The following is a 24,702-nucleotide window of genomic DNA, read 5'->3' as shown; positions in this document are numbered from 1 at the left end:
CGATATAAAAAATATCAATTTAAAATCCTTTTTTAAAAAGAGAAACGCTAATATAACGGTATATAATATACAGAGTGTCCACACAACCGGTCCATTAAAAATTATTTCGGGATCCAATTTAAAATATTTATTTTTTATTAAGTTGTATTTTGAAATACATTTTCCACTTTCTGAACAAGTTGTGTGGAACACCCCGTATTCCTTTATCAAGCATTACATTACACATTATCGATAAATAAAATTTAGATAATTTTGAATCCTGTAATTTTTATAACTAAGACATATTTCAGAAAAGATACAGTTTAAAAAATATACAAATATTATTTTGGTTGAATTAAAATATTGTTACTTAAAATATATAAAAATAAACGCATTTATACTGAAATTAATATTTAAATTACAGAATTTATCTTATCCCAATTTAATTTTTAGATTTTTTTAAAAAATCTGCTAATTTCAATATTTTATTTCCTAGCGCATTCGCCATTTAGTAAAATTTTGCTTTTTTAATGCCGATTTAAAAAATATCAATTTAAAATCCTTTTTTAAAGAGAGAAACGCTAATATAACAGTATATAACATACAGAGTGTCCACACAATCGGTCCATTAAAAATTATTTCGGGATCCAATTTAAAACATTTATTTTTTATTAAGTTGTATTTTGAAATATATTTTCCACTTTCTGAACAGGTTGTGTGGAACACTGTAATGTTAACACTGCAAATAATCAATAAATAAAATTTAGATAAATTTAAATTCCGTATTTTTTACAACTAGAATTAACTAAAATATATTCTTGAAGAGGTACTAGTTTTAAAAATATAAATATTTGAATTTTAACTTAAAATATATAAAAACATTTACGTTTGTACTAAGAATTTATGGACAAATAACAGAATTTAATCATTTTATCTAAATTTTACTTTAAAAAAATCATAGAATTAAAAAAATGAGATCAGTGTGATCAAAATGAAATGTTCCTATCCTAAGTCTGCGTTTTGTTCTATATCTTCAATGGGGAATGTACAGGAGGATCAAATAAGTAGGAGTACCAATAACAGCTGCAGTTGTTACAGAACCAGTACCATAAACCTATAAACAGAAATAATTGTATAATAATGTTTCCATCGTACAAACAATATTTACTAAACATCCAAGCAGAAAAATTTTGAACGGCCTCCAAGAAATATGATTAAAAAAAATGTTTAGGCAGTCTGTACTTATATTCATGTGCAATTGTGTAACATAAAAATACTAGTACTAAGCCAGAACTAAATTTTATGAATATAATTCCTTATAATAAAATAATAAGTTTAATTTGTTCAATAACACTAAAAACATAAACTTTTGACTACTTCACATCCTTGTTTCATACATTAAATCTACCAAAAAAATATAACTTACATTTTTTTAAGGCGAATAGTTGCCTGAAGCCAGTCAATGTCTCAGCAAAGTGGTACCTGCTGGGTACTGTTGATACATTCTATTCCTATAAGCGTTTGTTGAAAATCACCTGCACATTGCCACAGAATATTCTTTTTAATATTGAGAAGTAGTGGGAAACCTGAAATTTTTTATTTGTTAAATTAGAACGAAAACAATAAAATAATTTCATCAAAAATACATTATTTTTCTATATCAACTAGATCATAGTTTGGAGAACAAATACAAATTAAAACGCAGTATAAATTCAAAATTAATATATTTTATGTCTACCCTCGTGGGATTCAGATTTATTTAATAGTTATTGTTACTAAACAAAAAAAAATTAAGACAAATACAATTTACTTTTTTTATTGCATATTGTATCCAGCAATATGCATTTTTAATTAATTAAAAATATTTGCTTGTTATAAAATGATTAATGGATTATACTTTTTTCTTATTGTTTAAGAGAAAAATAAAAAATTAATGTAGATATACTTAGTAGAATTTTTTCTACAAGTCCTAAACATCAAAACGTGTTCCTATCAAGAAGAATGAGATTAAATATTATACTTTATTAATGTGATATTTTTTGCAAAACGTTAAAGACGTACAAAATTTATAATTAACTTTTCTGTAGCATTGAACTAAATAAAAGTTTGTACTTCTTTAACATATTAAAACAGCAAAAAATGTGACTTTAATCAGAATTAATAATAACCATCCCGATAAATTCAACTAATTATATCTTCATATATTTTCTTATTTTCCTCTAAAACGGTATGGAAATTTGGATAAGTATAAACAGGATTTATCATTTTAGAACTTGGATTTTTTTAATAAAGAATACATTTTACTCAAAACGTAAATAATAAAAAAAGTTTTTGTCAATTGAAGGCAATCTGGGGACATACACGCGTTTCTCTATGTAGTACTACTAGAAAATACTGTATTGCAAAAAAAACTTACATCTTTTAAAGGTGAAAATTGTTTGAACACAGCCAGTGCCTCAGTGAAGTAGTATTTGCAGTGCCGTGTTGCCAAGTACCATTCAAATAACTCCTTGGAAACTAAGTGTAGATTTCCACAAAAACTCTTGCCGCCACAGTTTTTCAATACTTTTGTAAATGATCTGAAAAAAAAAAACAATACATTTTTCATTCCTAAAATGAAAAAGAAATTTAGATTTAAGTTAAAGTTCTTTAATTTTCTCTTATTAGTGTTTAATTTATTTTTGTGAAGGATAGACAACCAGTAAATCAAAAACTAAATTCAAAATTAATTCATTTTACGTGTACTTTAATTTTTTTTGATTTTTTTAATACCATGAATAAACAAACCAAAAACTATTACAAATACATTTTTTTTTTCTATAATATATTAATTAATATAAAACTTACTATTAATTCCTTCTAATGTAGTGGTTAGAAATACAAGATTGAGCTAAACTATGTAATGCTATCCTCCATTTATCATAAATCTTTGCCTCCTGATCTTCCTGCAGCTGATTTAACCCTTGGTCGAAGATTAAGCATCACCCGGCTCCTAGACATAGAGGGTGGTAACTTCCTTGGGTACCCATATATGCTATGCAGGTCCTCGATAGCCGAACATCAAAGTTAGAGGATGACCTAGGTCTCTTCTTCTGTGGAAGGATGCAGAAAGACACTGTTCTCTTGTGCGGTATTATTAACATGTCTAAAACAAAACAAAACATATTTAAAACACTCAAAACAAAATAAACACTTTACTATTAGAGTTTAGTGAATTATATCTAGGAAAATATTTTTATTATTATGACAAAATAATTTTTAATCATTAAGTTAATAATAAACATTTATCAAAGAATGAAAAGGAGATACTATCACAGGGCTATTACCATAGATATTCTCATAATTTTTTATGTTTCTCAACAGTATGGAAATTTGGAAAAGTATATAAATGGGATTAACCATTTTGGAACAAGCAAAATGTTTTATAAAGAATACATTTTAATGAAAATGTTAGTAATAAAAAGTGTCTCCTCTTGTAAAGGCAATCTGGAAACATATTATGAATAAAAATAACACTTTACTTTGAATTTCTTGTACAGCAGTAGTTGAAGATAGAGCTGAACATTTATATCCTCCTCTTATAAATCTTTCTCTCCTAATGCGAATTACCTTCTTGCAGCTAATTTAACCCTTGGTTGAAGATTAACCTACAGTAAGTTCGTAGATATGGAGGGTAGTAACTTCCTTGGGTACCTGTACTTGCTATCAAAGAATATCTATACAGAATAAAGAAAACTATAATATTCTTTGTTGCTATACAGGTTATCGATGGCCGAACATTCAACTTAGAGGATGATCCAAGGTCTCCTTTTCTGTGGAAGGATGCAAAAAAAATCATTTTCTTGTGAGATATTATTGGGTATACTAACACTGACTTATTCTAAAAGACGTAGAAAATACTTGTTTGCCTGGACAAAATATTAGTTTAGAAATAAAAAACATCTTAAATCTCTACCAAAAAAAAATGGCCGAAAAAATGCTAAATGTTTCTACCCAAATATAAAGCAATATTCGAAATAACTTTTATTTCTATTATACAATAGAGACATCGAGGAATGTATCTTATCTATATTTCCGTATAATCGATTTCGAAAAAGAAAATTGGAAAAATATATAAGCTATATGATGATGTAATTGAAATATTCGAGAGTGAAATAAACTATAAAAATCATCAAAACAATGGGTACTTACAGTTACAGGAGATTAAACAGGCCTTAAGGGACAGAATAAGCTCAAGTATTGCACCGAAAAACCATTTTTTCTACCAGAAAATCAGAAAAATTGTAAAAGAACTTCCCACAATGGAAAATGTCATCGCCGTCATGATCATCTGATCATGTTTTGCTGCGTAAATAATGTTGTGCCTAGAAGAAAACATTTATTCTACAGAATTAAAGTGTTTATTAGATTTATAATGACTTTGTAACCATTTAATTCGTTTTATACTTACAAAAACAAGATTTAGTTACTACCCCATCTTTGCATGAAAATAAAAAATCTTGGCGACATTTTAGTTTTTAGTTCAAATTTTTCTCACTTTTCCCACAATGGCGCCACAGGCGTTCTTCTTCTTTTTCATATTTTAAGGCGGAAGTGAAGAGTAACCACAGAATCAAAGTAATATTCTTCTTCTTATCAATACTACTGGTCCTAAACATGTGCTACCACAGATTGACATATATTTTCTTCTTTTTTATATTTTAATGGCTTTAATTTAGATTGGTCATTTATAATCTATGGTTAATTATTAGACAAAGACAACAACAAAAATAAACAAGGACAGCAAAACCAAATAAAATACCTTTAAAAGATTTAAATCAAATATAACGATAACGATTCGAAATTTCGTGATCCAGATAAATATCATCGATATTTACTCACAAAATTTTCCAGATAATGCAAATCTTTTTCGTTTACAACCTAAAGAAGCCAACCGTTTGATGTCGACGACACTCAATATTCAAGAAAAAGTATTCAAACTAGCTTTATTATATCCTAATGCTGAATTTCTAGTTGAAACGCTAACAAGATAGAGAATTTAGTAAACAGTTTTCAAAAACAGACTGATTTATCATTACAACAAATAAAATGTACCCTTTGTTGTATCGAAGATATGTTTGGATAGGATGCTCAAAAATGGAATGTTGTAAAGGGATGAATAATACTCTTACTGATTTATACAGACAAGATACGTACATTTTCTTATAACACTTAAAAACGTGTCTAGAATACACTAACAAAACTTATATATTTTAGGTATAAGTTAGTAGAAGATAAAGAGAAGATACAAAGGTGACTTTAACAAATTTACAGCAAGGATTGGACAAGATTTGAGGCCGAATTCAAAAAATTTTGTAGCTAGTCCTGGTGTAAGACAATTTTACTTAGTGCTAATATGATCTAGACATTAATATTTCTTGTTTCTAGATAATGCTAGACATTAATATTTCTTGTTTCGAGACTACGATATAACAAATTGTTGTAACATGGTTCAGAAAAGTTGGAAGAAATTGAATTTAATACTGAACGAGTCAAAGCTAAGCTAAGTGAGGTAGAGTATTGGAAAAAATTTTGTTCACATTTGTATAAGTTAAAAGAAATAAAACCGTGGTTCTGCAGAGATGGTGGCTCAATGTTTTGATATATTCGATATGTGAATGATCGCAGGGAAGCTGTCAGGACTTCCAATCTATCGCTCACATTTGCTGATATTACTAAGAATTTAGCTAGCGAATACTTGGATGCAGTTGAACAAGATAGAGAGAGGTAAAAAGTACCATATTTTGATATTTTTATCTAATTTTTATGTCTGAATCAACGTATACAAAAGAATACGAAGCAAATAAACAGACTGAGGCATACAAACAATTTACCCGACTCCAGAGTGAGAAGAAACTCAAAGATAACAACGAAAAAGAGAAAGAAGATATTTAAACAATAGTTTAAAAAGTTAGTTGTTGCTTAGATACATTTAATAAATAATTAATTAACAAAGTAATATTTTTAATTTTAGGTAAATTCATCTCAATCCCCTGTAACTAAAGACATCCAGTAAATGGACTTTGGCAACTTTGATATTCCCATTTTTACTGAAGAATTTCTTGATCACAATAAAAGAAGAGATGCAGAATTAAGGTACGTTAATGCTATAATTTCCTGCGTAGTATTTTAGATTGTTTTTTTTTTTCGGTTATAGGCAGCTCAGAAAAATCAATACAGATTACGAGCAACAGAACGCCCTTCTCACTAAACACATTGAAAACATGAAAACGGCCATAACTAAGCTGGAAACGGAGATTTCACAACAGGAAATAATATTTTTGATATAAGTCCTGATGCATTGTTCATAAATATTCATCGAAAGTATAAAATGTACTGCCCTGGAACTGTATACATCCATCGATTTGTTGTAGAAAATAAACAATAACAAAGAAATAAATAATTATTGTTTTATTAATTATGCTAAAATAATTGTTTTTTTTGTGTTTCTTATTAATATTAAATAAATGTTAAAAAATATGGTTACTCTGTTAAGAAACATTTAATAAATTTATTAAATTTGTTTTTGAATAATAAAATAAACTTACTTTTAACTGGAAAATGTAAAACCAATATCCTATGCCAGAATATGCCAAACATCACAATTATCTCTTCTTCTTTTAGGTGGTCTCTATGTGCAGGTGTGTATTATTAATAACGCTCCTAAAAAAGAAAATTATAATTAAAGCATTATATTAATACAATGCAAATTTGTTAACTAAAATATGATTACAGGGTATAATATTAAAATTGTAAAAACAATAATTATATTATAGCTATGTCCCAGAGTACTGAAAAAGTAATTTTAAATGGAACATCTTTGTATTAATTTACAAATCAAGTTTAGCGTTTTTTCTTGACGAAATGGCGAATGCGCCTATTAAAGGAAACTTTCGATACTTAAAAATTGCCCCAATTATTATGGTAAAATTACGATAATTCAACTGGTTATAGATAAATACCGTATAATCGAAAAAAAAACGGCGTCAGCGATGGCTATGAAATAAAGATCGCTGTCATCTTATATGTAAAATTACACGGAGAATGTCGTCAGTAATCGTCATATCCCAGCCATATCCGACGCCTTTTTTTTCGATCATCGTAATAACAGTTAATAGCGTGTTCAAAGAAGTTTTTCATAAAATAAACTAATTTCATCAAAAATTCGATATTTTTCTATATCGACTAGATCATAGTTTGGAAAACAAATATAAATTAAAACGCAGGATAAATTCAAAATTAATATATTTTATGTCTACCCTCTTGGTTCAGATTTATTTAATAGTTATTGTTATTAAACAAAAAAAAGACAAATACATTTTTTTCTATATACAGTATGTCACCAAATGTTCTTAATAAGGGAAAACACTTTTTTATTGCATATTCTAGAAACATGAATTTTTAATTGATTAAAAAAATTTGCTTGTTATAAAATGATTAATCGTTTATACTTTTTGCACATGGTTTAAGAGAAAAATAAAAAATATATGAAGATATACTTAGTTGCATTTTTTCCAAGTCCTAAAAACCAAAACATGTTTCCATTGATTCTTTGATTGGTAGTTATTATTAATTTTGATTATTATACTTTATTAATGTGATATTTTCACAAAATTTATAATGAACTCTTCTGTAGCATGGAACTAAATAAAACTTTGTACTTCTTTACCATATTAAAACAGGAAAAAATGTGACTAATCAGAATTAATAATAACCATCCCAATAAATTCAACTAAATATATCTTCATATATTTTCTTATTTCTCTAAAACGGTACGGAAATTTGGAAAACTATAAACAGGTGTGAATGAACTGAAAGAAAATCATAAATTCTTCATTTCTAAAATGAAAAAGAAATTAACATTGTTCTTTGATTTTCTCTTATTGGTATTAGAAATCTAAGTATTAAATTAATTTTTCTAAAGGATAGACAACCAGTAAATCAGAATTAAAAAAACTAAATTCAAAATTAATATAATTTCTTATAATAAAATAATAAGATAATTTTTTTCAATAACAGTAAAAATATTTGAGTAGTTCATACCCTTGTAAAAAAATGTAACTTACATCTTTTTAAGGCGAATAGTTGCCTGAAGCCCAGTCTATATCTCGGCAAAGTAGTACCTGCATGGTACTGTCGATACATTCCATTCCGGCCAAGTTTTTGTTGAAAATCACCTGCACATTGCCACAGAATATTCTTTTTAATATTGAGAAGTAGTGGGAAAACCTGAAATTTTTTATTTGTTAAATTAGAAAGAAAACAATAAAATAATTTCATTAAAAATACATTATTTTTCTATATTGACTAGATCATAGTTCGAGAAAAAAATACATTAAAACACAGGATAAATTCAAAATTAATATATTTTATGTCTATCCTCTTGGTTCAGATTTATTTAATAGTTATTAAACAAAAAAAAACGACAAATACAATTTTTTCTATATAAAGTATGCCACCAAAGGTTCCTAATAAGGGAAAGCACTTTTTTATTGCATATTCCAGAAATATGAATTTTTAATTGATTAAAAAAATTTGCTTGTTATAAAATGATTAATCGTTTATACTTTTTGCACATGGTTTATTAGAAAAATAAAAAATTAATGTAGATATACTTGGTTGCATTTTTTTCAAGTCCTAAAAACCAAAACATGTTTCCATTGATTCTTTGATTGGTAGTTATTATTAATTTTGATTATTATACTTTATTAATGTGATATTTTTTGCAAAATGTTAAAGACGTACAAAATTTATAATTAACTTTTCTGTAGCATTGAACTAAATAAAAGTTTGTACTTCTTTAACATATTAAAACAGGAAAAAATGTGACTAATCAGAATTAGTAATAACCATCCCAATAAATTCAACTAAGTCATGGCGCATCCGCCATTTCATTGGCAACGGCCTCCAAGAAATATGATTAAAAAAATGTTCTTGTACAATTGTGTAACAAAAATACTAGTACTCAGCCAGAACTAAATTTTATTAATATAATTTCTTATAATAAAATAATAAGTTTAAATTTTTTCAGTAACACTAACAACTAAAAACATCAACTGAGTACTTCATACCCTTGTTTCATACCTTAAATCTACCAAAAAAAACGTAACTTACATCTTTCTAAGGCGAATTGTTGCCCAAAGCCCATCAATGTCTCAGCAAAGTAGTACCTGTGGCACTATTGAGACATTCCATTCCTTTAAAGGTTTGTTGAGAAAATCACCTGCACATTGCCACAGAATATTCTTTTTAATATTGAAAAGTAGTGGGAAAACCTGAAATTTTTTATTTGTTAAGTTAGAAAAAAAAACACAATAAAATAATTTCATAAAAAATACATTATTTTTCTATATCGACAAGAGGAAATACTTTTTTAGACAAACGCATTCTTCATAAGGTTTTGTTTGTTTTTATTTCTTTTTTGTGTTTGTTCGCATTTTGATTTCTAGGACTTTTTACAAAGAATGCATTTTACTCAAAAAGTAAATAGTAAAAAAAGTTTTTTCTTTTTATTACCAACATACTTTTACTACATATTATACTACAATACGCGTTTTTCTTTGCGGTACTATACCTTAAAAAAACTCTATTGGAAAAAGAAACTTACAGCTTTTAAGGGTGAAAATTGTTTGAACACAGCCAGTGTCTCAGTGAATTAATATTTGCAGTGCCGTGTTGCCAAGTACCATTCGAATAGCTCCTTGAAGACCAAATGCAGATTTCCACAAAAACTCTGAGAAAAAAATATAAATTTTTCATCCCTAAAACAAAAAAGAAATATTAAACATTGTTCTTTGATAAACTGTTCAGAGCATTAAATTTATTTTTGTGAAAAATAGGCAACCAGTAAATCAGAACTAAAAATAACTAAATTCAAAATTAATTCATTTCATGTGTTCTTTTAGATTTAGTTAATACTGTGATTAAACAAAACAAAGACTATGACAAGTACATTTTTTTCTATATTAATTAAAAGAAAACTTACTTTTAATTCCTTGTAAAGTAGGGATTAAAAATACAAGATAGAGCCAAACTATGTCAGCTATCCTCCATTTATCATAAATATTTGTCTCCTGATGCGTATTCATCTTCCTGCAGTTGATTTAAGCCTTGGTCGATTAAGCCTCACGCAGCTCCTAGACATAGAGAGAGCTCCCTTGGATATATACTCCCATATATGCAGGTTCTCAATGGCCGAACATCAGTGTTAGAGGATGATCCAGGTCTCCTCTACTGTGGAAGGACACAAAAAGACACCATTCTCTTGTGTGGTATTTATTAACATGTCTAAAACAAAACAAAGCCTATGTAAAACACTAAAAACAAAATAAACACTTTACTATTAAAGTTTAGTGAATTATATCTAGCAAAATATTTTTATTATAATAACAAAATTATTTTTAATCATTAAATTAATAATAACCATCTATCAAAGAATGAAAACGAGATACTGTCACCACAGATATTCTCATAATTTTTTACCAAACCAATCTGGGGACATACTATATAAACACTCTATGTGGTACTACTAGAAAATACTGTATTACAAAAAAAACTTACATCTTTTAAAGGTGAAAATTGTTTGAACACAGCCAGTGTCGCAGTATTTTCAGTGCCGTGTTGCCAAATATCATTCAAATAGCTCCGTGAAAACTAAGTGCAGATTTCCACAAAAACAATAATTTTTTCATTCCTAAAATGAAAAAGAAATTAACATTGTTCTTTGATTTTCTCTTATCAGTGTTAAATTTATTTTTGTGAAGGACAGGCAACCAGTAAATCAAAAACTAAATTTAAAATTAATTCATTTTACCTGTACTTTAATTTTTTAGGTTTATTCAATACCGTGAATAAACAAACCAAATACTATTACAAATAGATTTTTTTTCTATAATATATTAATTAAAATAAAACTTACTTTTAATTCCTTGTAATGTAGTGGTTAGAAATACAAGATAGAGCTAAAAAACTATGTCATGCTATCCTCCATTTATCATAAATCTTTGTCTCCCGATGTATATTCATCTTCCTGCAGCTGATTTTCTCTTGGTCCAAGATTAAGCATCACCCGGCTCCTAGACATAGAAGGTAGTAACTTTCTTGGGTACCCATATATGCTATGCAGGTCCTCGATAGCCGAACATCAAAGTAAGAGGATGACCTAGGTCTCTTCTTCTGTGGAAGGATGCAGAAAGACACCGTTCTCTTGTGTGGTATTATTAACATGTCTAAAACAAAACAAAACAAAACATATTTAAAACACTCAAAACAAAATAAACACTTTACTATTAAAGTTTAGTGAATTATATCTAGCAAAATATTTTTATTATTATAACAAAATACTTTTTAATCATTAAATTAGTAATAAACATTTATCAAAGAATGAAAACGAGATACTATTACAGGGTTATTACCATAAATATTCTCATAATTTTTTATGTTTCTCAACAGTATGGAAATTCGGAAAAGTATAAATGGGATTGACCATTTTAGAACCAGCAAAATGTTATATAAAGAATTCATTTTACACAAAATATTAGTAATAAAAAGTGCCTCCTCTTGTAAAGACAATCTGGAAACATATATTAATTAAAATAAAACTTACTTTGAATTTCTTGTACAGCAGTAGTTCAAGATAGAGCTGAACTTTTATATAAACCTCCTCTTGTAAATCTTTGTTTCCTAATGCGACATTACCTTCTTGCAGCTAATTTTACCCTCGGTTGAAGATTAACCCACAGTAAGTTCGTAGATATGGAGGGTAGTAACTTCCTTGGGTACCTGTACTTGCTATGCAGGTCATTGATGGCCGAACATTCAAGTTAGAATTAGAGGACGATTCAGATCTTTTCTTCTGTGGAAGGATGCAAAAAGACATTATTTTCTTGTGTGATATTATTGAGTATACTAACACTGACTTATTCTAAAAGACGTAGAAAATACTTGTTTACCTGGACAAAATATTAGTTTAGAAATAAAAAAACATCTTAAATCTCTACCAAAAAAAAAATGGCTGAAAAAATTCCAAATGTTTCTACCTAAATAAAAAGCAATATTCTAAATAACTTTATTTCTATTGTACAATACGTACAATAGAGACATCGACGAATGTATCTATATTTCCGGATACTCGATTTCAAAAAAGAAAATTGGAAAAATATATAAGCTATATGATGAAGTAATTGAAATATTTGAGAGTGAAATAAAGTATAAAAAACATCCAAACAATGGATACTTACAGTTACAGGAGGTTAAACAGGCCATAAGGGACAGAATAAGCTCAAATAGTGCACAGAAAAACTATTTTTTCTACCAGAAAATCAGAAAAATCGTAAAAGAACTTCCCACAATGGAAAATGTTGCCCAGTCATGATCATTTTTTGCTGCATAAATAATGCTGTGCCTAAAAGAAAATATTTATTCTACAAAAATAAAGTGTTTATTAGAATTATAATAACTTTGTAACCGTTCAAATCGTTTTATACTTACAAAAACAAGATTTAGATTAGATCTTTGTATAAATATAAAAATCTTGGCGACATTTTAGTTTTTAGTTCAAATTTTTCTCACTTTTCCCACAATGGCGCCACAGGCGTTCTTCTTCTTTTTCATATTTTATGGCTGAAATGAACAGTAACCACAGAATCAAAGTAATATTCTTCTTCTTCTTCAATACTTCTGGTCCTAAACATGTGTAACCACAGATTAATATCTTTTTTATATTTTAATGGCTTCAGTTTAGATTGGACATTTATAATCTATGGTTAATTATTATTAGACAAAGACAACAATAAAAATAAACAAATATAACAATACTAATTAAAATAAGTTTAAAAGATTTAAATCGAATATAATATGAAATTTCGTGATCAGATAAATAATATCATCGATATTTATTCACTAAATCTTCCAGATAATGCAAATCTTTTTCGTTTACAACCTAAAGAAGCCAACCGTTTGATATCGACAACACTCTTCTCTTTCAAAAACAGACTAATTTATCATTACAACAAATAAAATGTACCCTTTGTTGTATCGAAGATATGTTTGGAAATACTGGAGTTCGATGCTCAAAAATGGAATGTTGTAAAGGGATGAAAAAAACTCTTACTGGTTTATACGGACAAGATACGTACATTTTCTTATAACACTTAAAAAATGGCTAGAATACACTAACAAAACTTATATATTTTAGGTATAAGTTAGTAGAAGATACAGAGGTGACTTTAACAAATTTACAGCAAGGATTGGACAAGATTTGAGGCCGAATTCAGAAAAGTTCTGTAGCTAGTCCTGGTGTAAGACAATTTATTTAGTGCTAATATGATCTATAATGCCAGACATTAATATTTCTTGTTTCTAGACCAAGATATAACAAATTGTTGTAACTTATTGGTTTGCAAAAGTTGGAAGAAATTGAACTTAATACTGAACGAGTCAAAGCTAAGCTAAATGAGGTAGAGTATTGGAAGAATTTTTGTTCACATTTGTATAAGTTAAAAGAAATAAAACCGTGGTTCTGCAGAGATGGTGGCTCAAGTTTTTGATATATTCCATATTTGAATGACCGCAGGGAAACTGTCTCAGGACTTCCAATCCATCGCTTACATTTGCTGATATTACTAAGAATTTAGCTAGCAAATACTTGGATGCAGTTGAACAAGATAGAGAGAGGTAAAATGTACTATATTTTGATATTTTAATCTAACTTTTTTGTCTGAATCAAGGTATACAAAAGAATACGAAGCATATAAACAGGCTGATGAGGCATACAAACAATTTAACCAACTCCAGAATGAGAAAAGACTCAAAGATAACAAGGAAAAAGAGAAAGATGTTAAAATTATAGTTTCTAAAGTTGTTGCTTAGATACATATTTAATAAATAATTAATTAAAACAATAATATTTTTAATTTTATTTTGTCCTTAAGATGCATTTTTAAATAAGGAACCTTCACCATTTTGTCAAGGTGAGAATTATTTTTGATGTATCATATTTAAATTATCGGTGTTTAGGGAATAAACAAAACAATATCAAATAGTATATTATAGCTTTATTCAACTGTACAACAATACAAATACAAGTACAAATTCAGTTCGAAAAATCTGGACTCTCTGGTTTATATAAAAATAGTTAAATCGTATCACAATAGTACCACTAATGTGAAGACATATCCACCGATCGTAGAATCGAAACAAGTCTTTTCCAAAAAATCATAATCATGCTCCTCCATTATATCAATCTATACGGGGCGTACAAAAATAATTCGACTACCCTGTAAGCAATCATACCAAATGCGGAAATAAATATGTAATGAATTATTATAAAAAAACGATGAGATTCTCTTGATTTTTTTTCACGTTGCATTTTTATTGATAAAATAAACAAAAAAAATATTAATAGCAAATGGCACAGAGGGACATAGTAGTTTAAACAATTCGTTAATAAAAAATAATTAATTTATATTAAAATTAAAAAAAAAATGGTTGTTGTTTACTTAAATATATAATGACATACCCAGTCTGTTTTTTAAAAAAATATATACACATGTAACAACTAACTATTGTCTTTTTATTTAGATTATACAGGATTAATAATCATATAAGAAAATAGACTCTATACAATTTTCTTCGTTATTTTTTTAAATAAGTTTATTCTTTAGCTTTTTTTTCTTAGAAAATATATATTTATGTACAAGATTGCTATTTTTCTTCGATAATAGACTTGAAAATGCTTGAAGCAAAACGTCGGAAATATTCCTTCTGCAAGGAAGAACTGTCGAAATTAAATAAATAAGAGTGATATGTTTTTTTTTTGGAGAAATTATATACAATTTTAATATTATCCTGTCCTAACTATATACATTTTACACAAAAATATACTAGTACATGTTTTTTTTTGTTAATATATTTTTTTAGGTAGGAAATTTTTTTAAATAATAATTAAACAAGTTTCAAAAGTTTTTGTCTTCTCTGTAAAAAAATAATATTTACAAGTTTTAACCGATATAAAATACAATTTTGTCAAATTATACAATTGCACATTTTTCATTCCAAATTTCGAACTCACAATAAAAAAAATCTTCCATAATTTCTTCTTTTCATTCTTTTAAAAACTGATAATTGGTACTCTATTTTGACATTGTTTTTCAAGACGGATGACGACTATTTTTAGTGTTAATTCCCTATTATGCTTATTTATATACTGTAACAATTTTTTTTCAACATCTCAAAACGTAAAAAAATACAAAAATAATTTACAAAAAAAAACGCTTTTCAAAGTCCTGTTTAATTCTAAACTTTTTATTTATCTTACTGTATATTATCGTCGAAGGCAACTCCCGGTCCTGGTTGAATTTCATCCTGAATGCTTTGAAAGATTTAAAGGCATATCTGAAACACAACACGTTACTCTTTAAAAACAATAAAAAAATCGTAGTAATAAAACAACAGGAAAACAAAAAAAAATACACAAAAAAAAATTAAGAAAAAAAGGAAAAAAATCAAATTATTACATGTAAAAAACTGTTTGTTACGCGTAAAAAATTATTTTACTAATTTATTACTTTTTCAACATCCAGTTTTTCACATGTCCTTCAAACTCTTCAATTTAAAACCCCCTAAGATCATAATATATATACTTACGTGGATAAATTAACGCCATAAGTTGAGCATTATAAAATATGTCTCCAACATCACGACATGCCATTTTCAAACCTTCTTTATTGCACTTATGAAACGTTCAATAGGTTTGTCTTTCTCGAGGGGAAAGTACAAATTATACATTGTTATGAAAACTAACTTTTCATTGTCATTATATTGTCATAATCGTGTAACGCTTGTTTTTTGTGTTTTTTATCATAAAAATTGTATTAATTACTCTTTTATCGACCGCTTTTATATAGCCAACGATGCAAGTGTGTTCAGTGAGAAATTAATTTAAAGTTTGTGCAACTATATTTCTATTATTTTTCGTTGGACTTTCTAAATACTCGTAAAAATGACTAAAATGTGTTTAGTGTGTTAAAGTTCTAATATAAAGGTCCCCGAATTATCTTTTCATAGGCAAGCAAAGTATTCAGTTGTTCTTCTATTTATATTAAACCACATGCATACTTTCTGGTTAGATTTCCTAAGAATAAAGATATTCGTACGAAGTGGCTAAATGTATTTTTTATATAATTTAATTTTTGCGACAGTAAACATTCAATTTATCGTTCAAATATAATAATAAGCATTTTACAAATTAAATTTTTAAAATTAACGTTCAAATTTGGCGCGCGGACGCTAGGTCCCCGGCAAGGATAGGTAGAGTAGAAGCACCGCGTGTGCAACAAAAAAAAAGAAGTTAAATGAAAATCGTTGATAGTTTGCGACAGTTTCCATAGTGATTTACTTAAGGTTTACTAAAGGGTTTTCTACACTGTTTTTTTTTCCTTACCAACGTTCTCCTCCCTCGCGTCCTTCACCTCCCTCCTTCCTCTCTGCTCCTCCCCGCCGCCGCTATTGGTCCACGCGGGCGCCGTCGAACCCCCCCTCTCCCTCCTGAGCGCCGCGTGATGCGCCGCCGCCACGTGGTGGGGCGCGGCCAGGGGGTGTGGCGTCGGCGAGTGGGCGTGGTGAGGGGAGTGATACAGCGGCTGCGGCACCACGTACCCGGCCGGGGCTCTGCCGTACACGCCGGGACCGTAGTAAGGGGGAATGGGCGGGAAGGGGTAGATGTAAGGCGTGGTAAGGTAGGGCTGTGGGGGAGGGGGGTACGAGGCGGGATAACCGCATTTTTCCACTTGCTAGAAGAGGTAAAAAAAAATTAAAAGAGAATCCTAACACTTACTTTTGTATATTTACCGATAATTCGATGGACCTGAGTCTGTCCACGCTCTCCGAATATAACCTGTCTTCTGACGTCACCGGGGAACAATACCGAGTCGCCTGAGGGACCCCCATCTGCGTCACCACCGGCGAAAATCGATTTGGCGATCGGTTCGGCGACTGTTTCGCGCTACTTTTGTGATGGTCCTCCGCTAGCAAAGAGGTTATACTGAAAAAACACCGAAAATTTAACAATATAATCAGTAAAAACATTGCGTGTTCACTATGTGCGCATATTCGAAATGAAACTTCTTACTAAAAGCCATTAAATTAAAGGATATCAAGGACATGTTTGAAAAAGTGCAGTTTGAAATGTTTTGAAAAAGTAATAAATTAAAAAAATATATTTTTTGACGCGTAAAAAATAGTTTTTCTCAATTTTTTTCTCTGTGTATTTTTTTTTTGTTTTCCTGTTCTTTTAATACTACGATTTTTTTATTGTTTTTAAAGAGTAACGTGTTGTGTTTCAAATATGCCTTTAAATCTTTCAGAGCATTCAGGATGAAATTCAACCAGGACCGGGAGTTGCCTTCGACGATAATATACAGTAAGATAAATAAAAAGTTTAGAATTAAACAGGACCTTGAAAAGCGTTTTTTTGTAAATTATTTTTGAATTTTTTTACGTTTTGAGATGTTGAAAAAAAATTGTTACATTATAAAAATATGCATAATAAGGAATTAACACTAAAAATAGTCGTCATCCGTTCTTGAAAAACAATGTCAAAATAGAGTACCAATTATCAGTTTTTAAAAGAATCAAAAGAAGAAATTACGGAAGATTTTTTTATTGGGAGTTCTAAATTTGGAATGAAAAATGTGCAATTATTGTATAATTTGACATAACTGTATTTTATATCGATTAAAACTTGTAAATATTATTTTTTTTAGAGAGAAAACAAAAACTTATGAAATTTGTTTAATTAATATTTAAAAAAATTTCCCACCTAAAAAAATATATCAACAAAAAAAAACATGTACTAGTATATTTGTGTAAAATGTATATAGCTAGGACAGGATAATATTAAAATTGTATATAATTTCTACAAAAAAAAACATATCACTTATTTATTTCATTTTGACGGTTCTTCCTTGCAGAAGGAATATTTCCGACGTTTTGCTTCAGGCATTTTCAAGTCTATTATCGAAGAAAAATAGCAATCTTGTACATAAATATATATTTTCTAAGAAAAAAAAGCTAAAGAATAAACTTATTTAAAAAAATAACGAAGAAAATTGTATAGAGTCTATTTTCTTATATGATTATTAATCCGGTATAATCTAAATAAAAAGACAATAGTTAGTTGTTACAGACATGTGTATATATTTTTTTTAAAAAACAGACTGGTTATGTCATTATATATTTAAGTAAACAACAACCATCTTTTTTTTTTATTTTAATATAAATTAATTGTTTTTTATTAACGAATTGTTTAAGTTACTATGTCCCTCTGTGCCATTTGCTGTTAATATTTTTTTTGTTTATCAATAAAAATGCAACATGAAAAAAAATCAAGATAATCTCATCCTGGTGGCTTGTGTCACGCGTTGAATTTTTACTCCCTGCGCGTGTAAAGAAGTTTTACTCCAAAATACATAGATAAATTTAATGCGTTACCTGTAGCTGCAATTTTTGGCCGGTTTGCTACTGTTCATGGACACGTCCTCCACACCGTTACACCTCACGGAGGTTTGCAACGGAGGCGGCGTCGAGTTACCCAGTTTCTCACCTCTGATCGCAGAGGCGGGAGGAGTCTTGGCCACCGGTGGTCCCCCGGATCCTAACGGACGCCCTCGACTTCTATTCTCGGCAAAATAAAAAGTTACAGCTTGATAAATTCAATAATAAAAAAAATACTAACCTTTTTTGAGCGGAATTAGTCGAGCCATCGTCGCTAGACCCGGGCCTGTCCGAACTCGGGCTACTCGAGGCCGAGGGTGTCCTCTCCTTCTCCATCTCCCTCAGAAACCTCTTTCTCGGAGACACCACGGTTTCCGGCCTGGGTGGCGTACTAAAACACACGGTCAAAACACGTAAAATACTTTGAATACGAAGACTAATGCCCACTTGCACAGTTATTATAAACTTTGTTTAAAGGCTAAACAGTGATTAACTATATAATATTTTATTATAATTAATCACTGTTTAGCCTTTAAACAAAGTTAATACAAACGGTGCAAGTGGGCATAAGGAAGGAGCATAATGCTATCCATGTATTCATGCATGGTGGGCGGAAAAAGGACTCTAGGGTGGGGATCCTTGACAGTTCTGTTTGACGATTTATTTGACACATTTGAACTTGATTTGAAATTTTGTGGATTTGTCAAGTCTTTACGGAACTTATTTTATGTTATTTATTATTTATTCTACTACTGATAGTTGTATAAAGGTAGTAAATCTAGATGGAAATTGTGGCAGAACTTAAATTAACAGTGACACTATCGCGATTTATCGAAAAAGATTCTAAAATAGTTGGTTGTGTAGCGTGCGGTAGATCTCGGCAAAAATCGAGTGAAATAATGGAACAACTTTTCGCTAATAAGTGACTATATAATATACATACAGTACGTCTGTCCGTTCTGTAGCTACGGGGTATCCGTGAGACGGGAAACGATATTCTCTCGATGTTTTTCATAAAAAATTAGACGACGCGTCTCATCAATAAAAATTCGACAAATTTGCAAGTAGCCAATAAAATGAGTGGGCGGAGCGATTTACGGTGACGTACTCGTCAAGTCGACGTATAAAATATATTGCTGTTTATTTAAATGTTTTTTGTCCGCATTCCTTTCATAGACACAGATCCAGCAGACGTACTGTACGTATAGTAAACCGATCATTAATGAAATTCACTTAAATTAACTAAGCTAGCTTTTGTTTACTACTTGTTAAAGATTAGATGTCAAAGAATTTAGATACGTCAATTTGACTTACCTGCTTCAGTAGCGTATCGGATGTTTATGGTTATAAATAATTATTATAACTTATCTATTTTTATTAGAATTTTATATTTTTATAACAATTTTAATAACTACCAACATTTATTCACAACGTAAAATAAAAAAAAATATTGAGTCTACCCCACGTCTACCCTACATCATAGTTTTACATTTTTTTAAATAAAATTAGAACGGCACTGGTAAACCGGAATTTAAGTCGGCCATATTTGAGGCCCACTGCGGTGGACCTAAGATTTTTGATATGCTCCTTCCTTAGTCTTCTAATTCAAAGTTTTAATTCTAAACTTATGGCGTTCAAGTATATATTATGATCTAGGATAAAATCGTACACAACCCTCACCTAGTTCGAGCAGTCCTCTCCAGCAAACTCTGCACTATCAAACTCAACGACTTCCCCCTCCTCTTCTCTCTGACTCTTCCCGCCGCCACCGCCGCGTCCTCTTCTTTGACGTCTAACACAACCGAGAGGGGGCGTCGTCTCTTCACGCCGCGCCCCCTGCACTGGCGCCTGCGCCGTTTCGGCCGCCAGAAGTACAGCGCCATCTCTTGGGAGACGTTGCGACGAGGCGTGGTCTGTTTCCAGCTGTGGTCGCGTTGCCACGGCGACGATTGTATCGAACTGTTGTCGTCTGACACTGCGGTCGAATAGTTTATTATATGTAAATGTGACGTAGAAAATATACAGGGTGTTTCAAAAAACAGGTGCCATATGGGTTATCACTGGAATATTTTAAAAAAAAAAACATGTGCGCTACTTACTTTTTTCTTTTGATATTAGAATTGTGTCGTCCCGTTAATGCCAATTAAATGTTATCTCTTGATATTTTATCGAATTTGGCCCCCTTATAAGATAAACGCAATTTTATTACGCACCATTAATAAAATTAAAATTAATAAATTATATATTTTACCCCATTTATTATTAAATATTATTACTATTAGTTATTATTACTATCAGTCCAAACTACAGCAATTTCAAATAAAAAAATGATGGAACTTTAAGACACTGTGTCGACACTTTTTGAGCTTTAAAATATGTCGCATTTATAGTAACTTTTACCCCCGAAATTTCATTCAAATCACTAAAAACACTTGGAAGAAAATTATAATAAATCGAAAATTATTAAGTCTGTAACACCCTGTGGCTACGAAACAAAGCAGCAGGAATCTCCTAACGAGAGACGGCGCGTTTTTTGAAACACCCTGTATAATAGTCGAAAAGAAACGGCGTCCAGTTGGCTCGGAAATAACGATCATTTTCATACAAAAAAAAAATCGTGGCGATCTTCATTTCCCAGGCGTTACTGACGCCGTTTTTTTTTCGATCCTGGTAGAATGTACGAAAAAAATGTTTTATATGAGTAAATAAATATGAAATAAAAAGAGCGTTATAGTAAGTGCAGAAAGAATGCTAGAGAACTGCAAAGTTTAATAGTTTTTTTAACTTATAATTCTCATCTTGTAAAATAGTACATATACAGGGTGATTCCTGTAAGTCGGTCATGCTTTCGAGAAATGATAGGGGACGTCGAAATATTAATTTTGATATAGTACACTATGTGTCGGAAATGCCTCTTACGCAAGATACAGGGTGTTCAAATGTTTTTGAAAAATTAAAGGTATTCTTTAATAGTTTTTTAACAGTTGAAGGTATCGTTATAAAATTTCATTATAGGAATCTACCTAACAGAGACACTTTAAATGTAAAAAGAAGAGGTTTTAGATTCAACCAGTGGCGTAGCTGTGATACGCATGGGGTAATTTTTTCAAAAAAAAAATAGTACGCCACTGATAAAAATAACAATTTCGGAGTTTTTTTATTTACTCGGTTTATTTCCAAAAAAAATGTCTCTTGCAACTTTCTCCTATCTAACACCATTTTGTCACAATTTAAAAATAAATCAATTTTTTAATGCGAATCTTAAATACAGCGAATTATTATAACTAGAGGGCAGAAACACATGTGCATCGTTAGCAGGAATCACCCTGTATATTATAAAATATATGTAATTCAAACACTTGAAATTAGATAATAATTTCTTGGGAAAATAAGGCATTAAAGAATCTCTAAAAACAACAAAATCAAATACTTAATCTGTAATATTATTTGAAAAATTTCTCGATTTTATATCATCGAAAAATTCACGTTACAATTCAAAGAATCTGTCCAAAATAAAGATAGATTATTAAATCTATAAATTATCTACAAAAATGCGTTCTAGATAACACAGTGACAACCCTGGCTAATTAAAATAACAGTAGAAAGAGGCATAGAAACCATCTTCTTCCTCTACTATTGGAGACAGGCATGGATAAGCATGGCCTACATAACATCTCATGTATTAAAAATATGCCACGCAGTGTTGCATCTTTAACGACAATGACTGTTCTTTGAAACCGCCGGGCTGTGATGAAGAATCGAACGAAGGAAAAAATATACATCCTGTATCTTTCTACATATACGTCGCAGTCTAATAAAGTGTTACAACAAAATAGATTTTATTTCGGTGTCTTACCGCTAAGCGAGGTACTGCTTTCCTGCTTGTAGGCCGGTGTGGAGGACGCGGTACCCTGAGGAGGCCAAAACGTTTTCCTTGGTACCGAAACCCAGGATACCCTCTCACCTTCCCTGGCTCGTTCAAGTTCCAAAATAAATTTGCCATCTAAGAGAAATTAATAAATGTTATAAGAAAAAATTACTCAATTCCATATGGCCAAATAAAAAAAAGGAAAAATAATTGTATCGCAATAATTATTATTCATTCTTAAAACTAATACAAACATTACACAATTTTAAAAAATAAAATTAGATCTCTCCAAAAACCCAATCCAAATAGACGCTAATCTCCAAGATAAACAAAATCATTATCAAAATGTGTTACATTTTTTTTTGTCGCGCTAATATAATCGTTGTCACGTTTAGAATTTTATTTCAATCTCATGTTTTGTATTTGTTTTAAGATCTCGTGAATGTCTCGTGCACTCGAAAGATTAGAAACAGCCGGGCAAACATACAGGGCGCTCCAAGTATAATTCCGTAAAATTTCTGATTCAATTATTCTGAAATTTTCTATCTGTTCATAAGAAAAAGGGTTTTAACGTGCCCTGTACATGCGGTGGGCCTTATAATTGATTATAATATATAGTCACAGTAACAATTATATAAATAAATAAAGGGTTAGGTTTTTTTGGTTGACCCTGTTAACTTCTTCAGTATCTAAAAATAATTTTGAGCATTTTGAATCAGATTTTAAAGTGGCTATACCTTAATACTCAACAATTTTTATTGTACGATACAAAAGGAATACAAAAAATCACTGTAACACTAAAACATTAATGTTTTCCCAGAATATGTATTACATTCTCAACTGAATGCCATAAAATAAAATGTTAGGATGAATTTAGTGAATGAAGCATGTAAACAAGACAAATTATAGCTCATTATTCCTGAAAACCAGTGTTTTAAATCGTAGGGCTGTTTTTTAAAGTTATTACTTGTTAAAAACATTCTCTAGGCTATGTTTCACGGATAAAAAGAATTTTCTGGCATCACCAAGCTGCATTAATCAACATATGTGAGAAACAATTATTGTACTCCAGGTCAAAGAACAATATAGATATTTAGAAGTTCTTAAAATAAAATTTAGGAGAGTTTCTTTAGGCTATACTGAAGCTACATAAACTAAAATTAATGTGTAAATTTTATTTGTCAATGCCTATTTAATTTTTAGTTTCTTTATTAAAGCAACTTAGAGCAGGAAAAATGTAAACGAGAAAAACTATGGTTCATCCTTAATGCATGATAGTGTTTTAAATTGTTGGAATGTCTTTTTGAGGGTTACTACTTAATAAAAGCATTCTCTACACTGTGTTTTATGGATAAAATATGGTTTTCTCTCATCAGCCAGCAGTTGTACTAAACATATGTGAAACTGATGTAGTTCAGGTCAAAGGACTAGAAAATATTGTGAAGCTATTTAAGAGAGAATAGAAGCAATACCTTTGAAGAATTTAAGTCGGCCTCCCTGACCATAGTTGGTTTTGTGGCCCTGCTCCTTTGAGATCCTGTCAACATTTCCATTCATTCCATGTCTTTTGTGGCCTTCCTCTGTCATTTTGGAACATTTTGTCAAGATGTGGGCGCTGTTCGGGGCCGTGTGGGGCTCTGATATATGCATCTCATAGTGTGGCACCGTCAACGAAAACCCATCTTCGCGAGCACGACCGCTTCAATCCATTCCACCTGCTGGCGATGTAAGGACTGGCTTTATCACTGTTTTCTCCACAACGCACGGTATCGGGATTCGCATTACTAATCGCATCAACGTACCTATTTCGTGTGTGTGTGCGTTTGTTCAAACTCGAGATCGCCGTATTCAAGTCGAAATTTTTGATGATGTTGTCGACGGACGGCACGACTCGATCGGCCTCACAAAAAGTTCATTCACTTTTCCTTTCCTACGTTTTTTTCATCTTTTTCGTCGACTTTTCAGCGGCTTTTTCGCGCTACGCCCAAACGTATTCACTTGTAGATGCTCGAACATACATCAATCGACCTACAAATCCAACATAAACACAAAAATATTTGTGTTTCGTCACTAAAAAATACGAAAATTAAAATTATCCGCCTCTATCGAGTCCATTTAACGACATTTACCGTTTTTTCTCTTTGTAGTCGGTAAAACAGGGTGCTGCAAATATTTTCCAAATATTTTCACTTTTCTCCCTTAATTATAAGATTCAAGATAACAGATAAGAGAAGACAAATAAAGAAATTAATCTGGCTCATTTTTAAAGCCAATATCTTTTTAAAAATCAAGTTAAAACAATAAATTATTTAATAAACAATTAT

At 30.1% G+C, this 24,702-nt stretch overlaps 1 protein-coding gene and 3 long non-coding RNA genes across 7 annotated transcripts; 2 read left to right on the top strand and 2 right to left on the bottom strand.

Moving 5' to 3' along the window:
- Positions 1-434: 434 nt before the first annotated feature.
- On the bottom strand, positions 435-12,647 carry LOC115882797. The gene is made up of 16 exons (XR_004050252.1): positions 12,508-12,647; positions 12,258-12,440; positions 11,624-11,872; positions 10,937-11,246; positions 10,579-10,711; positions 10,004-10,305; positions 9,626-9,779; positions 9,133-9,293; positions 8,085-8,247; positions 6,567-6,681; positions 4,171-4,640; positions 3,501-3,791; positions 2,827-3,124; positions 2,396-2,558; positions 1,406-1,565; positions 435-1,093 (listed from the first exon to the last, which is right to left on the bottom strand). It is a non-coding gene; the product is annotated as an uncharacterized LOC115882797 (long non-coding RNA).
- Positions 4,634-6,467, top strand: LOC115882798. 3 transcript variants are annotated; one of them, XR_004050254.1, is made up of 4 exons: positions 4,634-5,348; positions 5,407-5,928; positions 5,993-6,114; positions 6,176-6,467. It is a non-coding gene; the product is annotated as an uncharacterized LOC115882798 (long non-coding RNA). The 3 variants fall into 3 exon arrangements; XR_004050255.1 differs by having other exon boundaries at positions 4,634-5,928; positions 6,180-6,467; XR_004050253.1 differs by having other exon boundaries at positions 4,634-5,928.
- A 145-nt stretch (positions 12,648-12,792) lies between the features above and the next one.
- On the top strand, positions 12,793-13,922 carry LOC115882799. Its single transcript, XR_004050256.1, has 4 exons — positions 12,793-13,316; positions 13,382-13,475; positions 13,544-13,692; positions 13,746-13,922. It is a non-coding gene; the product is annotated as an uncharacterized LOC115882799 (long non-coding RNA).
- An 802-nt stretch (positions 13,923-14,724) lies between these two features.
- LOC115882794 (protein hairless) lies at positions 14,725-24,685 on the bottom strand. Of its 2 annotated transcripts, none has more exons than XM_030901043.1 (9): positions 24,508-24,685; positions 23,851-24,448; positions 22,367-22,513; positions 20,191-20,485; positions 18,752-18,901; positions 18,508-18,690; positions 16,867-17,059; positions 16,460-16,808; positions 14,725-15,411 (listed from the first exon to the last, which is right to left on the bottom strand). In XM_030901043.1, the coding sequence occupies exons 2-9, from the start codon at positions 24,026-24,028 to the stop codon at positions 15,377-15,379; spliced, it is 1,530 nt and encodes a 509-aa protein (XP_030756903.1). In that variant the 5' UTR covers positions 24,029-24,448; positions 24,508-24,685; the 3' UTR covers positions 14,725-15,376. The 2 variants fall into 2 exon arrangements, with proteins under 2 accessions (XP_030756903.1, XP_030756904.1); XM_030901044.1 differs by lacking the exon at positions 24,508-24,685 and having other exon boundaries at positions 23,851-24,096; positions 24,181-24,501.
- Between the last annotated feature and the right edge of the window lie 17 nt (positions 24,686-24,702).

This window comes from Sitophilus oryzae, unplaced genomic scaffold (assembly GCF_002938485.1).
Source record: "Sitophilus oryzae breed Bouriz unplaced genomic scaffold, Soryzae_2.0 scaffold_179_pilon_pilon, whole genome shotgun sequence".
In the NCBI taxonomy this organism is placed as follows: Eukaryota; Metazoa; Arthropoda; class Insecta; order Coleoptera; family Curculionidae; genus Sitophilus; species Sitophilus oryzae.
Note: the sequence above shows the minus strand (reverse complement) of the source record. Positions and strands in the feature narration are given on the sequence as shown.